The sequence below is a fragment of the Tursiops truncatus genome, chromosome 11 (genome assembly GCF_011762595.2).
Source record: "Tursiops truncatus isolate mTurTru1 chromosome 11, mTurTru1.mat.Y, whole genome shotgun sequence".
NCBI classification, from domain to species: domain Eukaryota; kingdom Metazoa; phylum Chordata; class Mammalia; order Artiodactyla; family Delphinidae; genus Tursiops; species Tursiops truncatus.
In genome coordinates, this window is record NC_047044.1 from 27,502,376 (window position 1) to 27,519,471 (window position 17,096).

At 42.7% G+C, this 17,096-nt stretch overlaps 1 protein-coding gene across 1 annotated transcript in view; it reads right to left on the reverse strand.

The window, feature by feature from the left end:
* The window catches only part of PLEKHG7 (pleckstrin homology and RhoGEF domain containing G7), an 83,186-nt gene extending 66,443 nt beyond the window's left edge, over nucleotides 1-16,743 (reverse strand). Inside the window, 3 exon segments of the mRNA XM_033866265.2 lie at nucleotides 2,547-2,674; nucleotides 15,490-15,512; nucleotides 16,024-16,743. Coding sequence (XP_033722156.1) covers nucleotides 2,547-2,674; nucleotides 15,490-15,512; nucleotides 16,024-16,743 — 871 coding nt within the window.
* Nucleotides 16,744-17,096: the final 353 nt, after the last annotated feature.

The following is a 17,096-nucleotide window of genomic DNA, read 5'->3' on the forward strand; positions in this document are numbered from 1 at the left end:
TGTTGAGTATTCTTTTAAGACAGAGTCACAGGACTTTAGGGCTGAAAGGACTTAATTTTTATACTGGAAACCACCCCAGCATATGCAACTTCAATAGCCTGACCAAACTTGAGACTCAGAGACTGCATCGGCCTGATAACCCCCAGGTGTGGTTGAGTGTAGATTCCTGAAATAGGGGCACATCAACCCATGTCACCAATCTTTAGGTTGGGGGCTTATTATCTCTATTGGCCACCATCCACATATTCCTTAGGAGTTGCTTTAAATTGAAAAGGAAGTCATTTTTCAGTAACACATTCTTTTGATGATCAGGAAGTAAAGAGATTAGATTGTGGGTTCTTGATTTTTATGTCATTTGCATCAATCTATAATGCTACCCAGAAAAACGTGGGAATCATCTCTTAGGTTTTGGTGAGATGTTCCGATAACTCAGTACACAAAATGGATGTTTTAAAGGTTCATCTCTGTTTCTACCAGTTTATCAGGAGACTGCATAATACTTCCATCAGATGAAAGCAATTACCTGAGCAGCATTTACTAAAAATCAGTGTGCTTGAGGGACTTTTCTCATTGGAACCCTGGAATCCAACCGATTATCCTGCTCATTCTGACCACCTTTTTGACCTTTGTAAAGGGGAGATTAGGTGGAACCTCCCTCAGAGACAAATCTGCTTCACCTCTCTTAGGCTTCAAATGCCTGGTGGTAAATTATTATGTACAATTTGAACTGCAATAATTGGGATCTCTTGTCTTAGCAAATTTCTCTCCTCTGCTTTTCTAACTTCAGGGGTAATTTTAGGGCCTTGGGAAATCTTCACAAGTATTCAGAAGAAAATTTAAATTGTGTCTCTATTGAATCCCTAATCTTTTATTATCTTTATTAAATATTAAGTTTTGCTGAATCAGAATCTATATTTCAACAATATCTCTAGGTGATTCATATGCACATCAGAGCTTGAGGAGCACTGCATTAGACCATGATGGGGACATGAGAACTCTATTCTAATCTCCTGGAGAAGAGGGCTTGGAGGGATATGGTGAAGAATGCTGTGTATCTTTTATTACGTGGTATCTACTGTGATGCCAGGCACACATGCCTAGCAGAGAACTTAACAAAGAACAGCATGCAGCAATTATGACCTTGTTCCTTAGCATGCTGGTTCTCAAACTTTAGCTGGTATCAGAAGCACCTGGGGGGGCTTATTAAAAAACATATTGCTGGGCCCCACCCCCAGAGTTTCTAATTCAGAAGGTGTGGCATGGGACCCCAGAATTTCCCAGGCAATGCTGAAGCTGTTAGCCTGGGACCAGTATTTGAGAAGTACTGCTTTAGTTTTTAACCAGTTTAGAGCATTTGCAAAGCATCACAGAACATGTACTAACCTCTTACGGTTAGCTGTGCTTAGAACTAGCTCTAATTTCTAGGGGCCTGTCCTTGAGTAGATCACTTAATTCCCGCTTGGTTCATTCATTTGGGCATTTGGATTGTTGTGTCATATAGGACAGTAGATGTGAAAGGGCTCTATAAAGAGTGACGAGCTATACAGATGTTCGTTATGCTTTATTCACAGCTGCCTGTGTAATGGGTGGTTGATGCAGGCTGGTGGAGCGTATACAGGGTTAGGAGTCAGGAGTCTCGATCCCATTCCTCTGACACAAACCAGCTGGCACCACGGCTAGGCCACTTCTCCTTTCTGGGTCTCACTTGGCACATATGTGAATGAGGAAAGAGCTTGGTGGTTTTCCATGTGTGTTGTCACAGGCTATCCTGGGCTTCTAGGGATGCCTTGGAGGTAGTCTTTGGGACCTGCCCCATTTTCAAGCACTACAACTCCACCTGGATCTGTTTTATAGACTGGATTTCCAAGTAAGGATTCTTTTGTAAAAAGAGCTCTGCTAAGAACAAAACCAGTTTAAAAACTACCAGGGTGGATGATGATCTTGAAGTCTCCTTTTAGCTCTCAGAGGCTACCATCAGAATCATGGGAATGTGTCCTGAACACCACAATTGTTCTTTTCTTTCACAACTGAGTTCAAAATGCAGATTTATCCCTAAGGCTGCCTCTCTCTAATCTGCTCTAACAGTAATCTGCTGTCACTGGGCCCGCTGCCTCCACACGGTACCACCGTGGTTAGAAGAGACCAGTGTGAGGTTGAAGGCCAGAACAGGGTGGGGGGTGGCATTACAGCAATGACAGCGACGCTGCCCACCAGCCCAGAGAGGGCATTCTGCTCCAGGATGGTGACCGTCACTGGTGTACCTGTTCCAGGTCCTAGATGTGGGGTATATTATTTGACAAGAGGACCCTTTGAGGAAAGGTCTATACCTTATCCATCTCTGTAAGTGGAATGCCCAATACCAAGAGCGGTATTCAGCTGGTTCCAGTAACTCATGGCTGATGCTCGTCCTAATTGGTGAGACATCTGTTCTAATGTGTCAGTGCGCATGTTCTCTTAGTCATTAAATATTCTGAAAATACCCTTTGCTTATTATAACACCCATCCCATAGCAGGTATGTAATATAAGTATGGTGAATGGACAGGACCTGAATTCAGCAGCAGAAGCGGGTGGCACACGTAATCGGCAGCTCCATCTGACACCAGAAGGTCCCCGGTGAACACCTCAAGTTCAGATAAGTTGAGGACCACAGAACTCCTCCTGTGCTCGTAGAATCTGTGTTTAAGAGATGGAAGGAGAGAGCTTACAGCTTACACGCCCATGCATGGGCACTCGGAAGTGACTGCTGGCAGCCTGATTAATGCCTGCTTTTGCAGGCGGCCACTCCAGGCTCCAGGCATGGAGGGCTGTGATGACCCACACACCGCCCCATGTTTGACACCTTTTTGAGCCTTACTGACTGCTTATGATTTTGACTAATCCAAAGCAGAACAGCTCACCTGGAAGTGTCAACATAAACATACTGGATACGTTCTGACTCAGGAGGACACTAGGAGGAAGCCCTTAAACACAAGAGTCTTTGCAAATTATGAACATGGCCTCAGAGGGAACAGGATGCATGGGCATGGCCGTGGCCACGACACCCCTAGATATTGGAGGCCGGTTTTTTAAAGGCAGCCCTCTTGTTTTTCCTAGAGAAAAATGAGGACTGTTGTTGGAAAAGCTTAGCAAACAGGCCTATCTATCTTCTCCTTTCTTCCACCCTATTTCATGAAACTTCCTGTCTGTTGGATGTTCAGAAAATAAATGCTTGACATCAGACACAGTGGGGAGTAGCTCCAAAGCCACTGGGCATTTGCTCTGTGATCACTAAGGAACAAAATGGGTAAGGAATGATTGCATCGAATTGTAAGGATTTTCAGAGCTTCCCCATAATAGCTGTTCAGATATTCCTCTAGTCTATTCTGAGAATGAGAGATGCAATTCCTTCTATTTACTGACCAATGCAACCTCTAAATTCTCTTTTCATCAACAAATAGCTTAGCATATAGGTTACTTTACATACAAAGGAATTTTGTAAGTCTGACTTAGCCCCTCCTGGCTTCCGATAAACACATTTTTAAAGCATCCACAGAAGCCTTCCATAATCTGGCCCAGTTACCTTCTAATATTCTTTACTTTGCAATTTATTCTCTGGAAACAGGGAATGGACTGTAATTTCCCACGCAAAATGTTTCACACGTCAGTGACTTAGCTGGGAATGCTCTGCCCTCTCTGAACCTGTCTAACTCCTATTCATCCCATGAGATTTAGGGCCATGGATTACCTAAGTAACTTTACAGGAATTACTTAGATACAATCAGGCTCAGATTTATTCAATTAGCTGCATTTCCTGGCATTTTAAAATCTGTTTTGACTTGCCTTTCTTTTTTCTTTTTAATTGGAGAATTTTAGAGTAATGTTGCAGGCACTGCTAGCTGCCCAGCCAGCATGCATGCTCTCCACTTTTATTATTATCAAAACCCTGCTTTGCTGGGGGTGGCATGTGCCGAGTTAATGCACTGACAAGCCCCGACTCCCCTGCAGCAATCTGGCCAACAAGATTTAAATGGAAGTTGCAGGGTGTGGCTTCTGGGAAAAAATTTTCAAAGGGGACAGAGGTGGCTAGCTTCTTCTTTCACCTTTTGCCCTTTGCCCTTCTTGTTGTCATGAATACGGCTTGATACCTGAAAGTATACCTGTGATCTTGCAAAGATAACAGCAGAACAGGAAAACAGAAGGAGCCTGGCAGGATGCTGACATCTGTCCTGGCCTGGGCTCTGGTTATGTTATAAGAGAAACATTCTTTATTTGCTTAGGTTGTTCTAGTTTGGTTGTTACATGCAGACAAATGCTGTCTTAACTGACACAGATCTCCTCATCCTGGACTTCCTTCTCCAAGAATGTCATCTTTCAGCATTCTGCACTCTTATTTGACTTTTTCACCATCTATTTCTGATGAGGTTTGTAACAAAATCATTAAAGTTACAACTTCTCACAACTCTCCCTTTCTTGTTATTTGCCAACCTGATGTCCATGGTGGTTATGAGGTTAGAGGGGCCTGAATTAGGTGGGAGTTGGAAAAGTTACAGTAATTTGAATGAGAAATACAATTCTAGTTTCTTCATTTCGCAAACAGGACATTGGAACTGATACAAAATGAATTAACAGTATACAAATCCAGCCAGGAATTTTCACAGTGTTATGCAAAAGGTATTAGATAACATAAACTTCTTCTTGGGAGCCCCAAGAAGTCCCCTGAAAAGAAATATTAGAAGCTTCCCTGTAAACTTTATACTTCTCTTGATAAAGACCCTGGAAGCATACAATGAGATTTGGTGTTTATGGGGATAGAGGGGATTGGGAAAAGTACAGTAATTTGAATGAGAAATGTAAGCTAGGTAAACTTTGGGAAAAAAGTTTACTCTTTTGAGCTTCAACTCTAGATGGTACACAATCTGATAACTATTATGAATTTGGCATGAGTCTATAAGCTATCTTTATATTCCCTGGAGACCTCAGAGAGGACATAACTAATGGTGGAGTGGAAGAATTAGTCTTCCCCGGCCTCCTCTAGGCTGGTTTATATGTTTCTCTTCCATGCTTCTACAGTTCTCTGGAGCAGTGGTTAAGAATGTGGACTCAAATTGCCTGGATTTTAATCTTAGCTGTGTGACCTTGATTGAGCAAGTAACCTCTCTGGCCGTGACTGCCATCTGTGAAATGTAGACAATAATCATATCTACTTCCTGTGTGAGGATCAACTGATCAACATAAAGCGCTTAGATCCATGTCTGGAATTTAGTAAGCTGTCAATAAATGTGATTATGTTGGTTGTTGAATATAGTATAATATGTTCTATTTGTCTGTTTATTCCACTAGACTGCTATCTCCTTCCTTGCAAGAAGCATGTCTTATAATTTGTGTTGGTGGGTGCCCATTTAGTACTCAATCCATTGTTACTGATGAACACGAATGAATAAAAGACTCTTCTGATGTTGTCCTCCCTCGAGGAAAGTACCTTACTTTATAAGGTAGTTTTGCAGATTCATGTCTTATCTCCTCTCCTTTTAGCCTAAGTTCCTACCTCCTGGTCTAAATCCCTGTGTTTAGTAAGGGCTCGATAAATATTTGTTCAGTAAATGAATAATAACCAAACCTGTACACACTGAGTCATCCATTGCTCTACTTTCCTGACGTGATCTCCTGCAGAATGTGTACTCCACTAATAGCTAGCTACTCACTGTTCTTTAAACTCACCCTGCACTTCATGCCTCCATGCCTTGGCTCAGGTAGTTTCCATCTGCCTGCCTATCTCCACTGAGCCTGACACACTCATATTCATCTCTAAATTCCCACTTAGATGCTATCCCTCCAGAAGTCTTTTCTGATCTGCTCAGAGAGAGCCAATTCTCTCCCTCCCTACTCCCACCCTGCCTCTTTATAATGATTTCATTGAAGGCTCAAGCTGTGTCTTATATATCATAGAGTCTAAGCACCAAGTATAGAACCTGACATAGAATAGGTAATCAAATAAGCTTGTTGAATGAATAACTATGTTGACCTACAGGATGATATCCAGATAGTCCTCAAATGAATTTGCTTTTCCATTCTGGATCATAATTGTATAATTATATGCATATACAATACACAAAGTGCAATCTGAGTCTCCCCCACAGACTTTAAAGGTGATTAAGTTACCCCTATCCATTTCTTCCTTGTCTGGGCTACCTTCTGACATAAGGCATCCATTTGGGAGCACATAGGGCAGGTTTTGGAGTTCCATGTGCACATATGGAGCATAGGGAAGACAACTAGCTTGCATAGTGCTTGAGCCATGACCTTGGCTTTGTTGCCTTGGTGTTCAAAACCCAGTGATGCTCACTCTGGAAAGGGGGGCATGCCCCTGGGAAGGCATAACAGAAGCTCTGATGACATTCTTATGTTCATCAGAAGAGGGCACTGGTTAATAAAAATATCAAGAATTACAGTTATAACCAGAGACTTAGGAAAACAACAAGAAAGAACATCTGCACATACTAACATGAAGAGACATGAATTGGTACAGAAAACATGCCCGTGCATCACCCATGCCTGGCAGCCGACTAGATTTCTGGGCACTCTGCACAGGATCCCATGCCTGTGTCAGCCAGGGTTGCTCATCATTGGATGAGTGATATTAATGCAAACAGTTGCAGTGAATTCAGAATGACTTTGCATTTAGTCTCTTGAGGGGAGAGGTGTTGGTGGTTCCAAATTGGTATTTTATTTTTGCTATTCTAAAAGGACTGCTTCTCGTAAGACATGGCATGCACACAGGGTCACTGTATCCCGTTCTGGATTGATTATCCACTGGAAGCAATCACTAATAAATTCAGACTTTTTATCTCCCTCCCCCAAACAAAATGGTATGTGCATGGGGTCATGGCATCCTGTGTGAAGAGGGTGGGGAAGAGAATTTTTTGGTACCTAATTTCCTCAGAGGGAGATTACACTAAGGAATGAGCTGATAATAACTGCAAAATGTTTGGGGTGTGGCTGGCAGGCCACTGTCACTGTGTAACTACAGTATAGCTTCTTGCTACCCTTTGTTTGAAAAAGTACACTAAACAAATATCCATGAGAAACACTTTTTCTGTTCTTGTTTTTGGTTCAATGCTTGGCTGTTCTGATTCTTTGTTTCAGGACAAAATTCTGGACCCAAGAGGTTGTATAACTAACTGGGTGCCTGACCCAGACTTCGCAGCCCTCTCGGGCTTGCCAGCCACCCCACTCCCCACAAACCCAAACGCAACCACACTTTCACTAACCCTAAGCTGCGCTGTCCCAGGCCGGTCAGATCTGAAGGGACTAGTCCCATGGTTGCTGGAATAATCTTGTCTCCTTTCTGGTACCAGGATTTCTCCTTTTTCTGTCTTCTGCTGAAGATCTGAAGGTCCACGGTGTGGGCTGGGACGGCAACAATTTAGAGAATCCAGAGAATGCTCCCCCCTCCCTCAGCTGAGCAGGCCATACACTCACGCATCACACTCAGGAATGAGCTTGTGCTCACGTGTTGGTGCCAGAAAAGTTTCTGGTGGGGGAAATGTGTCCCCCAGTAGATCTCAAATACATACACTTTGTAAAGAACAGATTGGTCACGGTGAATATTATTCTAACTTAAAATCAGCTGGCACTTCCTGAGCATGGGCTTTTACTAGAAATTCTGTTAAGAGCTTTACATGCATTATCATATTGATTTTCACAAGTACTCTATGAAGTGGAAATTACTGTTCTCATTATAGAGCTGAGGAAACTGAAGCTCAGAAGGACAGGAACTCACTTAAGGTCTCATTGTTAGTGAACAGCAGAGCAAGAATTCAATTCAAATACCCAAGTCTGACTCCAAAAAGACTTGTAAATGGAAGGAGAGAAAAAGATACTACAAACCATTTCAAAGCACTAAGCGTTTTTAAAAATTGATATAATGGTAGTTATTACTTTAGATAAAAAGGGTGTGTTGTGGGTTGAATGGAAACCCCTGCCCCCGCCCTCCCCAATATATGTCCATCTCTTCACTCCTGGAGCCTGTGAATGTGATCTTATTTGTAAAAGGAGTCTTTGCAGATGTAATTAAATAAAAGATCTCGAGATGAGGTTATTTTCGATTATCTGAGTGGGCTCTAAATCCCAGGACCTGCGTACTTATAAGAGATACTTAGAGAAGAGACACAAAAAGGAGAGAAGGCCATGTGAAGACAGAGGCAGAGATTAAAGTAATGCAGCCATAGCCCAGGAACGCCTGCATGAGAAGCAAGAAAAGGTCCTCCCCTACAGCTTTGAGAGGGAGGGTGGCTCTGCTGACACCTTGATTTTGGACTTGTGGCTCCCAGAATTCTCAGAGCATAAATTTCTGTTGTTTTTAAGCCACCAGTTAGTGGTAATTTATTACGACAGCCACAGGAGACGAGTGAAGGGGGCAATGCAATTGAATGGCAAGGGCACCTGACTTAGGATTGTGATTCCCAACTCTGACCTTCATTACGTGTGACCTTGGCATGTCGCTTCCCAGGGCCTCAGTTTCCTTATGTGGAAAACAACTTTGAGTGAGACCCTTTCCATCCCTCATGATCTATGAATCAAGGGTTTAGGTTTGCTCTTTTCTTCCCTGCCAGTGGGTGGGGCAGTAATTATGTGATGACCTTTATCTTGGCAGAAATGTATGAAGATGAATAATTAAAGCTCCTCCTTCAGAAATATGACAAATATATCATTTGCATTTTTTTTAAAAACAGATTCCTTGGGTTTAACATACACCCACCACACTAGGTATAAGATAAATAACCTATTGTATAGCACAGGGAACTCTACTCTATATTCTGTGATAACCTATATGAGAAGAGAATCTGAAAAAGGATGAATATATGTATATGTATAACTGAATCACTTTGCTGTACACCTGAAACAAAATATTGTAAATCAACCATACTCCAATAAAATTAAAAAATAAAAAAAAATTGCAAGTAAAAAAAAAAAATTCCTTCTGTACAGGGGGCTTAAGCCAAGGACTACTGGCTCTAACTCCCAGGTGCAAATTTTAAAGGAAAATAACAAAGATACTAGAGAATATGGGGAGGGAGGTTTGCAACTGCCCTTAGTGATATGTGTGTCTTAATGGAGTAAAAATCTTATTGAAGGTACTAGTGTTTAGATAAGGCACAGCCTAATCCTTCCCCTCTGCTGTGAATGTTGCCCAATGGTTTTTTTTTACCTTAATAAAAAGTACAATTGAGTTTTTTATTCTAATATTTTTTTCAATTTCACTGTTGTAGACTGACAATAGTAAGATAACCCAAAGGTTTTTTTATCAGGCAAGCTTATCAGGCCTCATTCCTTGTCTGATAGTGAAATTCGTGGTAAATATACCTTTTCTAGCAGGCGGTTTTCCAGTAACTGTGTGACTAGAAAAAGTAGGTGTTCTATTTTAGGAACCATAGTGTTCTACCCTATGGTAGAGATATAGTGCAAATGGGAATGCTTGCTTATAACTGAGTTGATTATACAGGAAGAGCCAATTAAGAATCAGTAACAATCTTTTAAAAAAAATCCCTTTTAAGAAATAATCAACAGAGAAATGACAACTCGACTGCCACTTTAAGGAACTGTAGCTTTCTTGGTTAAATCTGGGAAATATTTTTTCATTATGAGTCTCACAAGATTGTTAGGAACTTTCCTTTGATTATAATTTCCCATTTTCTACCAAAATGTTCCATTTGCTGAAAATCCAACGGAGAAGGGAGAATGAATGGGGAGCCTCTAGCTTACTGTCCAAGGTCTGGCACAGGGCGGACACTTGGAGTGAACAAATGGAACCCTTCCTGACACAGTTTGAACACAGAAACAGACAGTCTTTGGAGTTCCAACTGCATGGAAAACACACCATGCTGTGACATTTTGGGCTCAATCAGTAATGGTTATTAAACACACACGTGTTCAGAGCACCAGGGTAGCTGCTGATACTGGTAACTTTCTAGAACTCTTGCCGTCTTTTGAGGCTACTGCCTTTTCTGGACAAGGGTCAAAATACTACCCAGTGGGATCAAACCATACTTGTACAAATCCCCAGCAACCCAATGTACACTCAAGAGATGAACACAAAACAGATTAGGAAGATGGGGGAGGTTGTAAAGAGCTAGAGAGAGATAAACAAATAGCTGGAGGAGAAAATTTCCAAAAAGGGATCATACAATTTCCCCTACGAGGCTTGACCTAACCTAACTAACCAACAAACGCACTTCCTTTCTTCTTCCCTAAACTTTCACTGAACATCTACTATGTGCTGGGTAGTGTTCTAGACACTAGGGATACAGCAATGAACAAAACAGGCACAACTCCTGCTGTCATGGAGTTTACATTCTGGGGGAGCTGATGCCAGTGCAAGAATAACACATGGTTCCTGATGTGAAAGGAAGCTGCCGGTTCCCACTCTAGCCTCCAGCCATGCCCGGATCAAGAAGGCTTCCCTGATGCCCTGAGGCTGCAAGCTCCTCTTCCGACTAACAGTATTCATGTATCTCATCACAAGGGAAAAAACTGTAATTCTGTGTGGTGATGGATGTTAACTTATTGTGGTGATCATTTTGCAATGTATACATATTTCAGATCATTATGCTGTACCCCTTAAACTTATATAATGTTCTATGTCAATTATCTCAATACAATTGGAGGAAAAAAGAAAGCAACACAATAAAATATGATGCTGTGGAGGGCTGAGATTTAAATAAAGCAAGCAAGCAAACAAAATAACCAATATGCCATCTATTAATCATTAGTTAGTAACTTTCTAATAAGCTTTTAAGCTCAACAGTTGAGACAGGGCCTTCTCCCCCTATGGTGTTACTTAGAGTTTACAGACAGTGCTAGCTGCACAACAGGTTTTAGGTAAAAGTCTGGGGAGGACTTAACATTGTATTGAATCTAACATTTAGACACATTAGATGAGCGTCCTGTGATCGATCATTTCACTCTGGGGTCAGAATATTTTAGAAAGAATAAGTCAGTGACTTGCATACAGGAAGTGCTAAATGAATGAATGAATGAATGAAGGTTTCTTAAAAAAGGTAACATTTAAGTTACACTATTTATCATATCAAAAGCCTATTGGATGGGTACTACTGTTGACCCTTGAACAACACAGGTTTGAACTGAAGAGGTCCACTTATATGCAGATTTTTTTTTTCATGAAATACTACAGTACTACACCATCCGTGGTTGGTTGAATCCACTGGTTACTGAACCTTTAGATAAGGAAGGCAGACGTAAAGTTATATGCAAATTTTTGACTGCACAGAGGGTCAGCATCCCTAACCCCTGTGCTGCTGAAGGGTCAACTGTATCTGCATCTCCACTTCACAGATGAAAACTTTGAGGTTTTGAGTTGTTCACAGCCTTGCCCAAGGTCACGCTACTAGAGAAGTAGAGATAGAATTCAAACCCAGGGAGTTTGATTCCAGTAATTCTTAACACCATGCCGTGCTGCAACCCCCCACCCCAACCCCCCAGGATAACTCCAGATAAATGTGGCTTTGGGAAGCGCTTGACTGGCATTCAATGTTTTTGTCTGGTCTCTTCCTTGTCATTTTGTTTTCATGTTTTGGATATATTTAGGTTTTCTTTCCTATTTCTTTTGAGCACTGGAAGGTTAGTCTGTTCTCATAGATGTAATAGTATGTACATTTCCTTTCTCAGTTTCAGGGCTGACTAAAAAGTTAGGTGAGGCAGTTTTCTGTGATTATCGATTTTAAGGGGTGCCAAGAAGGTGTCCCTACCCACAAAATCCCCCCACTCGCTTCCTGATGTTTAAAATTCCACTAACATGGCTTCACTACTTGGATTCAAGTCATGTCCTCTGTTAAAATTCAAATACATCGGGGACAGATAAGTAAACTGTAAGCCAAGCAGCCCGCCTGTCATCCTTCCACCCATCCTTTCCTTCAGTAAGTATTCTGGGGACAGACTCTAGCTGAGTAATAGCTGCTGAGATGAAGGGTAGATAAGTGGTCTCTGCCCTCAGGAAGATCTTATTTCTGAAAGGAGACAGATGTGAGAGAAATACAATACAGTGTTTTAGGTACTGTGATGGAGGCATTTATGAGGTGTAGGGAGACCCAAAAGGGATAAATACACTGCTCTACTTGGAAAGATGAGTGTAGATATGCCTTAAGCCTGAAGTCCTTCACACTTTAGTAAGAATGATTTGTACAGACTGTTTTCCAGGAGGCATAGTTTGGTGATAGGAGAAAAAAGTTTAGAATGAGTGTTAATTCACTGGAATGTTATATATAGGCAGAGGGAACAACAATAAGAAAAAAAGTCCACAAAGAAAAACCTGGAATCAAAGTCAACACTGAGCTGATTTCAGAAATGAGAGGAGATTGGGCCCTTCTCATTTATATAAGCCTGCCCAATTGTCAGGCCATGTGTTAAAACACTATATTAAAAGAAAAAATTTTGCAAAAGGGCTACAAGGAAAAAAAAAGTTGCTGTGATTGACTGACAGCCACAGAGGCAAGCATTTCTTAACTGAACATACCAGGGTCAGCAAACCTTCTCTATAAAGTGCCACAGAGTAAATATTTTAGGCTTTGTGAGCCATATGGTCTCTGTAGTGGCTACTCAATTCTGTGGTTGCAGTGCGAAAGCAGCCACGGACAGTATTTAAATGAATAGATGTGGCTGTGGTCCAACACAACTTTATTTACAAAATCAGGTAGTGGGCCGAATTTGGGCCATAGGCTATATAGTCTGCTAGCCCCTGGTTTATACCATCTCATAGGCATATTAAAGGCCTAAGTTAAATAAGTTTAAGTATGTTTTAAATAAAGTTTAAATAAGTTTTTGAGGTGAGTGCCCCAGCTCCTCAATGGACATCAGGGCCTCGTGCAGAGCCCTTTACCTTACACTATCTGACTACAAGGCCTGGGAAATAGCCACCTGCAGGAAGAAGCCCTTTGAACAAATGACTGCTGAAAAGACTGTAGTGACAGGAAGGAGAGAGAGAAAGGGAGGGAGCAAAAGACAGGCAGACAGAGGATCTTTGTGCCAAAGACGGTTAGCTGTTTACCAAAAATTCATGCTTCTGGTGAACTTTTGATTAAAAAAGTATAGATTGAGTGGTCTGCAGCTGATGCAAAATTACTTCTTTTTAGCAGTAATGCATGAATGTTTATTAAGCATATTGTTTATAGTTACTTAGCCTTTCATTTATTCATTCAATAAACATTGCCTACTACATGCCAAGTATTGTACTAAGTCCTGAAAAAAACAATACTGAATAATTCAGGGTCATTACCAGATACCAAGATGTCTAAATTACTTCCCCTCTGATTCCCTGTTGTGATTTTCTGTAACCTTCCACTATTTTGTAGTATGTGATTGTGACATGCTGAACCTCACAGAACTTTTTAAGGCCTCAAGCCCTCTGACCAAGTTTTCCCTTTGCATCTTTTAAGACTATTTCTGTTATTGCCTCACAAAGATTCTGCAGGTCAATAAAAATTACCTGCATGTCATCTTTTGTAAATGGCTTGGTGTGTCCCATCAGTTAGCCTTTATATCTGCTAACTCCATCTTACACACAAAGCTGGACAGACTTTACCTGCTCTAGGAAGTATTCCTTGATCAAAGACTCTCATATATATATATATATATATATATATATATATATCTCCATCCATGATGCTTTCTCTAGTCAACTATCCACTCAAAATATCCACTCAGATGTTCCATAGGTCCTCAAATTCAACATGTTCAAACTTACACCACACTTACCCATATCCTTCTCCCTTCCAAGGTTACCTAGATCAGAGAATGGAACCATTTGCCACCTAACAGTGGAAGCCATAAGCTCGGAAGTCCTTCTTGACAACTTCCTTCCCCTCTCCCCCGATGGTCTACTATTCACAAAGTCTAGGTGATGGTATCTCCTGAACCGAGATACTTCCTTCTAACTCCACTGCCTTCATCAGAGCCTAACCTACCAACCTCTCATACCTGAACATTCTAATTGTTCTGCTGGAATCCACTCTCATCTAACTCTCATGTCTACCCTGTATCTATATGATCATATCAATCCATTCAGTGGTTTCACACTGTTCTTAGGGTAAAGAACAAAATTCCTAAACACCCTATTAGACTCTGCATGATTGACTCTAAACAACATCATCTTTTTCTGACACTACTCTCTTTTTCACTTTCTCTGACACATCTGAATTAGGTGTCATTTTAGAGCTTTATTCTGGTTCACACCTGTGGAAGATTTCCATTAAAGGACCCTTTCTTCACCAACCCTTGCATCCAAACACTTTGCCATATAATACTTAAATGTTCTCCCACTGCTGGTGACACATAATTTTTTACCCTTGAGTTCAGCCACGTGACTTGCTTTGGCCTGTAGAATTAGACAAGGTACAGAGCCCAGGGTCCAAGAGGCCTTGCATGTTTCCATTTATCCTCTTGAACCTCTCCCCTCACCACAAGAACATGCCCCGTGTAGAAATTTGGTTCCATGAAAAGGATGAGGGACACGTGGAGTGAACTACCTAGCTGAGCGCAGCCTAGATCAACTGATCCTCAATGGACACACAGATTTATAAGAAACAATACCTGGTTGTTGTTTTAAGCCACTGAGGTTTGGGGTGGTTTGTTATATAGCAATAGCTAGCCTATATACTAACACAATACTTTGTATTTGCCTATGGCTTTGTAAATATCCTCTACCTTAGCTGACATTTAGGTCAACTAGGGTTAAAAGTAAACAAAGGCTGCATAGATGGATCTCATCCTTCCTACTACGAACAGCAAACTTGCTTGAGGATTTGAGGTCCAGTAATAAAACAACAGCTAATTTCCTGAGGATTCCTCCATGACTTTCCAAATGAACTGAGGGCTTTCCCACCAATCCTACAAATTGGGTGGATGTAATTGGGCTTGAATCTTTCCCTTACTGCCACAGAAGCTCTTCATCCCTGAAAGAAATGGAAAATCCACTGCCACAGCTGGGGGACCAAGCTGAAAGTTCAGAGCTGGTTTCTGAAGTGACACAATCTACCTGCATTCTAGATAAAAGCACAGTCTGTCATAACAGGCATTTTAAAGGTCATCCTAGATTTAAACAGCACATCTTGTTCCTTTTATCCTTGTCCTCTGAATTTCTCTTTGAAAAGTTGTTGAATGTTTCTGGCCTTTACATTTTCTCTTCCTGACAAAACCTATTACTGGTGGATGTTAATTAAGCCACAGGACCAAGTCATTGACAATTCAAAATGAAAACCATGCTCACCTGTGGCTGTTATACCCTGCCCCAAAAGCCACAGCAAAAGGCTGGGCGCTTAAAGGAGACTCTTGAAATTAAGACTCTCTCACCCATAATATGAAGAGTGACTTGAGGGATGTAAAACAAACTGCCCTGATTAATACACCATCAGGTTTGCTACGTCAGAACAGAAGTAAAAGACGTAAAAGTAAACAGTCAACAGACTTCATAGCACTAGAGAAAATAAAGACACACATACCTGGACTGATGCAATTCTTCTCTCTGAAATAAATTTTAAAAATGCATGTTTTAGTCGTGCTCAAACCCACCCAAAATTCCAAAGCAGACATCTTGAAGGGAGAGGTCATTAACTTTCCTAGCTAAAATGTTTTGGAATTTTTCTTTTCAGGGGGAGAACGTTAGAACATTAGACATTTAAGTAGTTTGCTCCTTCTGCCCTTTTAAACCAGCCACGCCAGGTGGTCTTCACATAGCGTGGCTATGCAAGAGGGCCGCCTTTACTATCTAACGACTGACAGACAATCTCTAGCCTGGGTTCCTTCTTAAAGTGCCTTCAAGTATATTGAAGAAGAAAGTGAGCTCGACCTCCACGCTCCTTCCTCAAACTGCTGCACCCCTTTTACTTGACAGCCAACTGTCCTAAACACTGTGCGTCCCCCCAGCCATCTCCCAACACAGCACCCCACCCCGCGACCGGGCAATATGGCAACCTCGAGACCTACTATGCTTTGCATCCACCAAATGAGAGGCAGGAGGCTTAGAACTGTGTTACCTGAGGCCTGGGGAGCTGTGGGGCGCGGCTGGGTGCTGGCTGGCCTCCACTCCGTGGAAGGGAGGCCTGAGGAAGTGACCCCTCGTTGAGGGGCTGAGGCACGGGAAGGGCAAGCTCATCACTGGGCGCCATTTGGAGCTCAAACGAGTCGGCTGCGTTGAGTGCCCTTTCGGGGTCCGGAGGCAATCTTGAGTGGAGTCTCAGGGGCCACAGGGAGTGCGAAGACTCCTCTGGGCTTCCAAATAGCCCGCTGGAAAAGCAATGCGAGGAGCCGGAAGTCTCCCTGCAGCTGCCCCCAGGCGGGCCCTTTAAAGGCCGCCGGCTGAGGCGGCGCATGCGCAGTGCGGTGCGCAGCCCGCGCACACTCTCGCAGCTGCGGCCCCTTAACCTCCTCAGTCTGGGCGAGGTGGAGACGCGGCCCGGGGCTTGCCGGTCAAAGTGGAGAAGTTTCCCCTGGTTCTGACAGTGCTTCTTGGACAGGCTTTCCAGGGGGGGTCGAGGAGAGGGCCCGCAGTCTGGGCGCTGCACCTCTGGGAAGGATGGCTCCGTCTTCTCCACGCCACTAAGAGGCCCGGTTGCTGGAAGCTTCCAGGGGACGCCGTCAGAGTTGCTGTTCTCCCGACCACACTGAGGTTCTTCCAGTTCCGCCTTCAGGTGCCTCTCTTCCTCGGGTGTGTCTTCGTCCTTTTCCAGAGGATAACTGCAAGCAGGTGGCTGCATCTTTAATGAGGAAGAGCAGAGGCCCGGTTGCTGGAAGCTTCCAGGGGACGCCGTCAGAGTTGCTGTTCTCCCGACTGCACTGAGGTTGTTCCAGTTCCGCCTTCAGGTGCCTCTCTTCCTCGGGTGTGTCTTCGTCCTTTTCCAGAGGATAACTGCAAGCAGGTGGCTGCGTCTTTAATGAGGAAGAGCAGAGGCCCGGTTGCTGGAAGCTTCCAGGGGACGCCGTCAGAGTTGCTGTTCTCCCGACTGCACTGAGGTTGTTCCAGTTCCGCCTTCAGGTGCCTCTCTTCCTCGGGTGTGTCTTCGTCCTTTTCCAGAGGATAACTGCAAGCAGGTGGCTGCATCTTTAATGA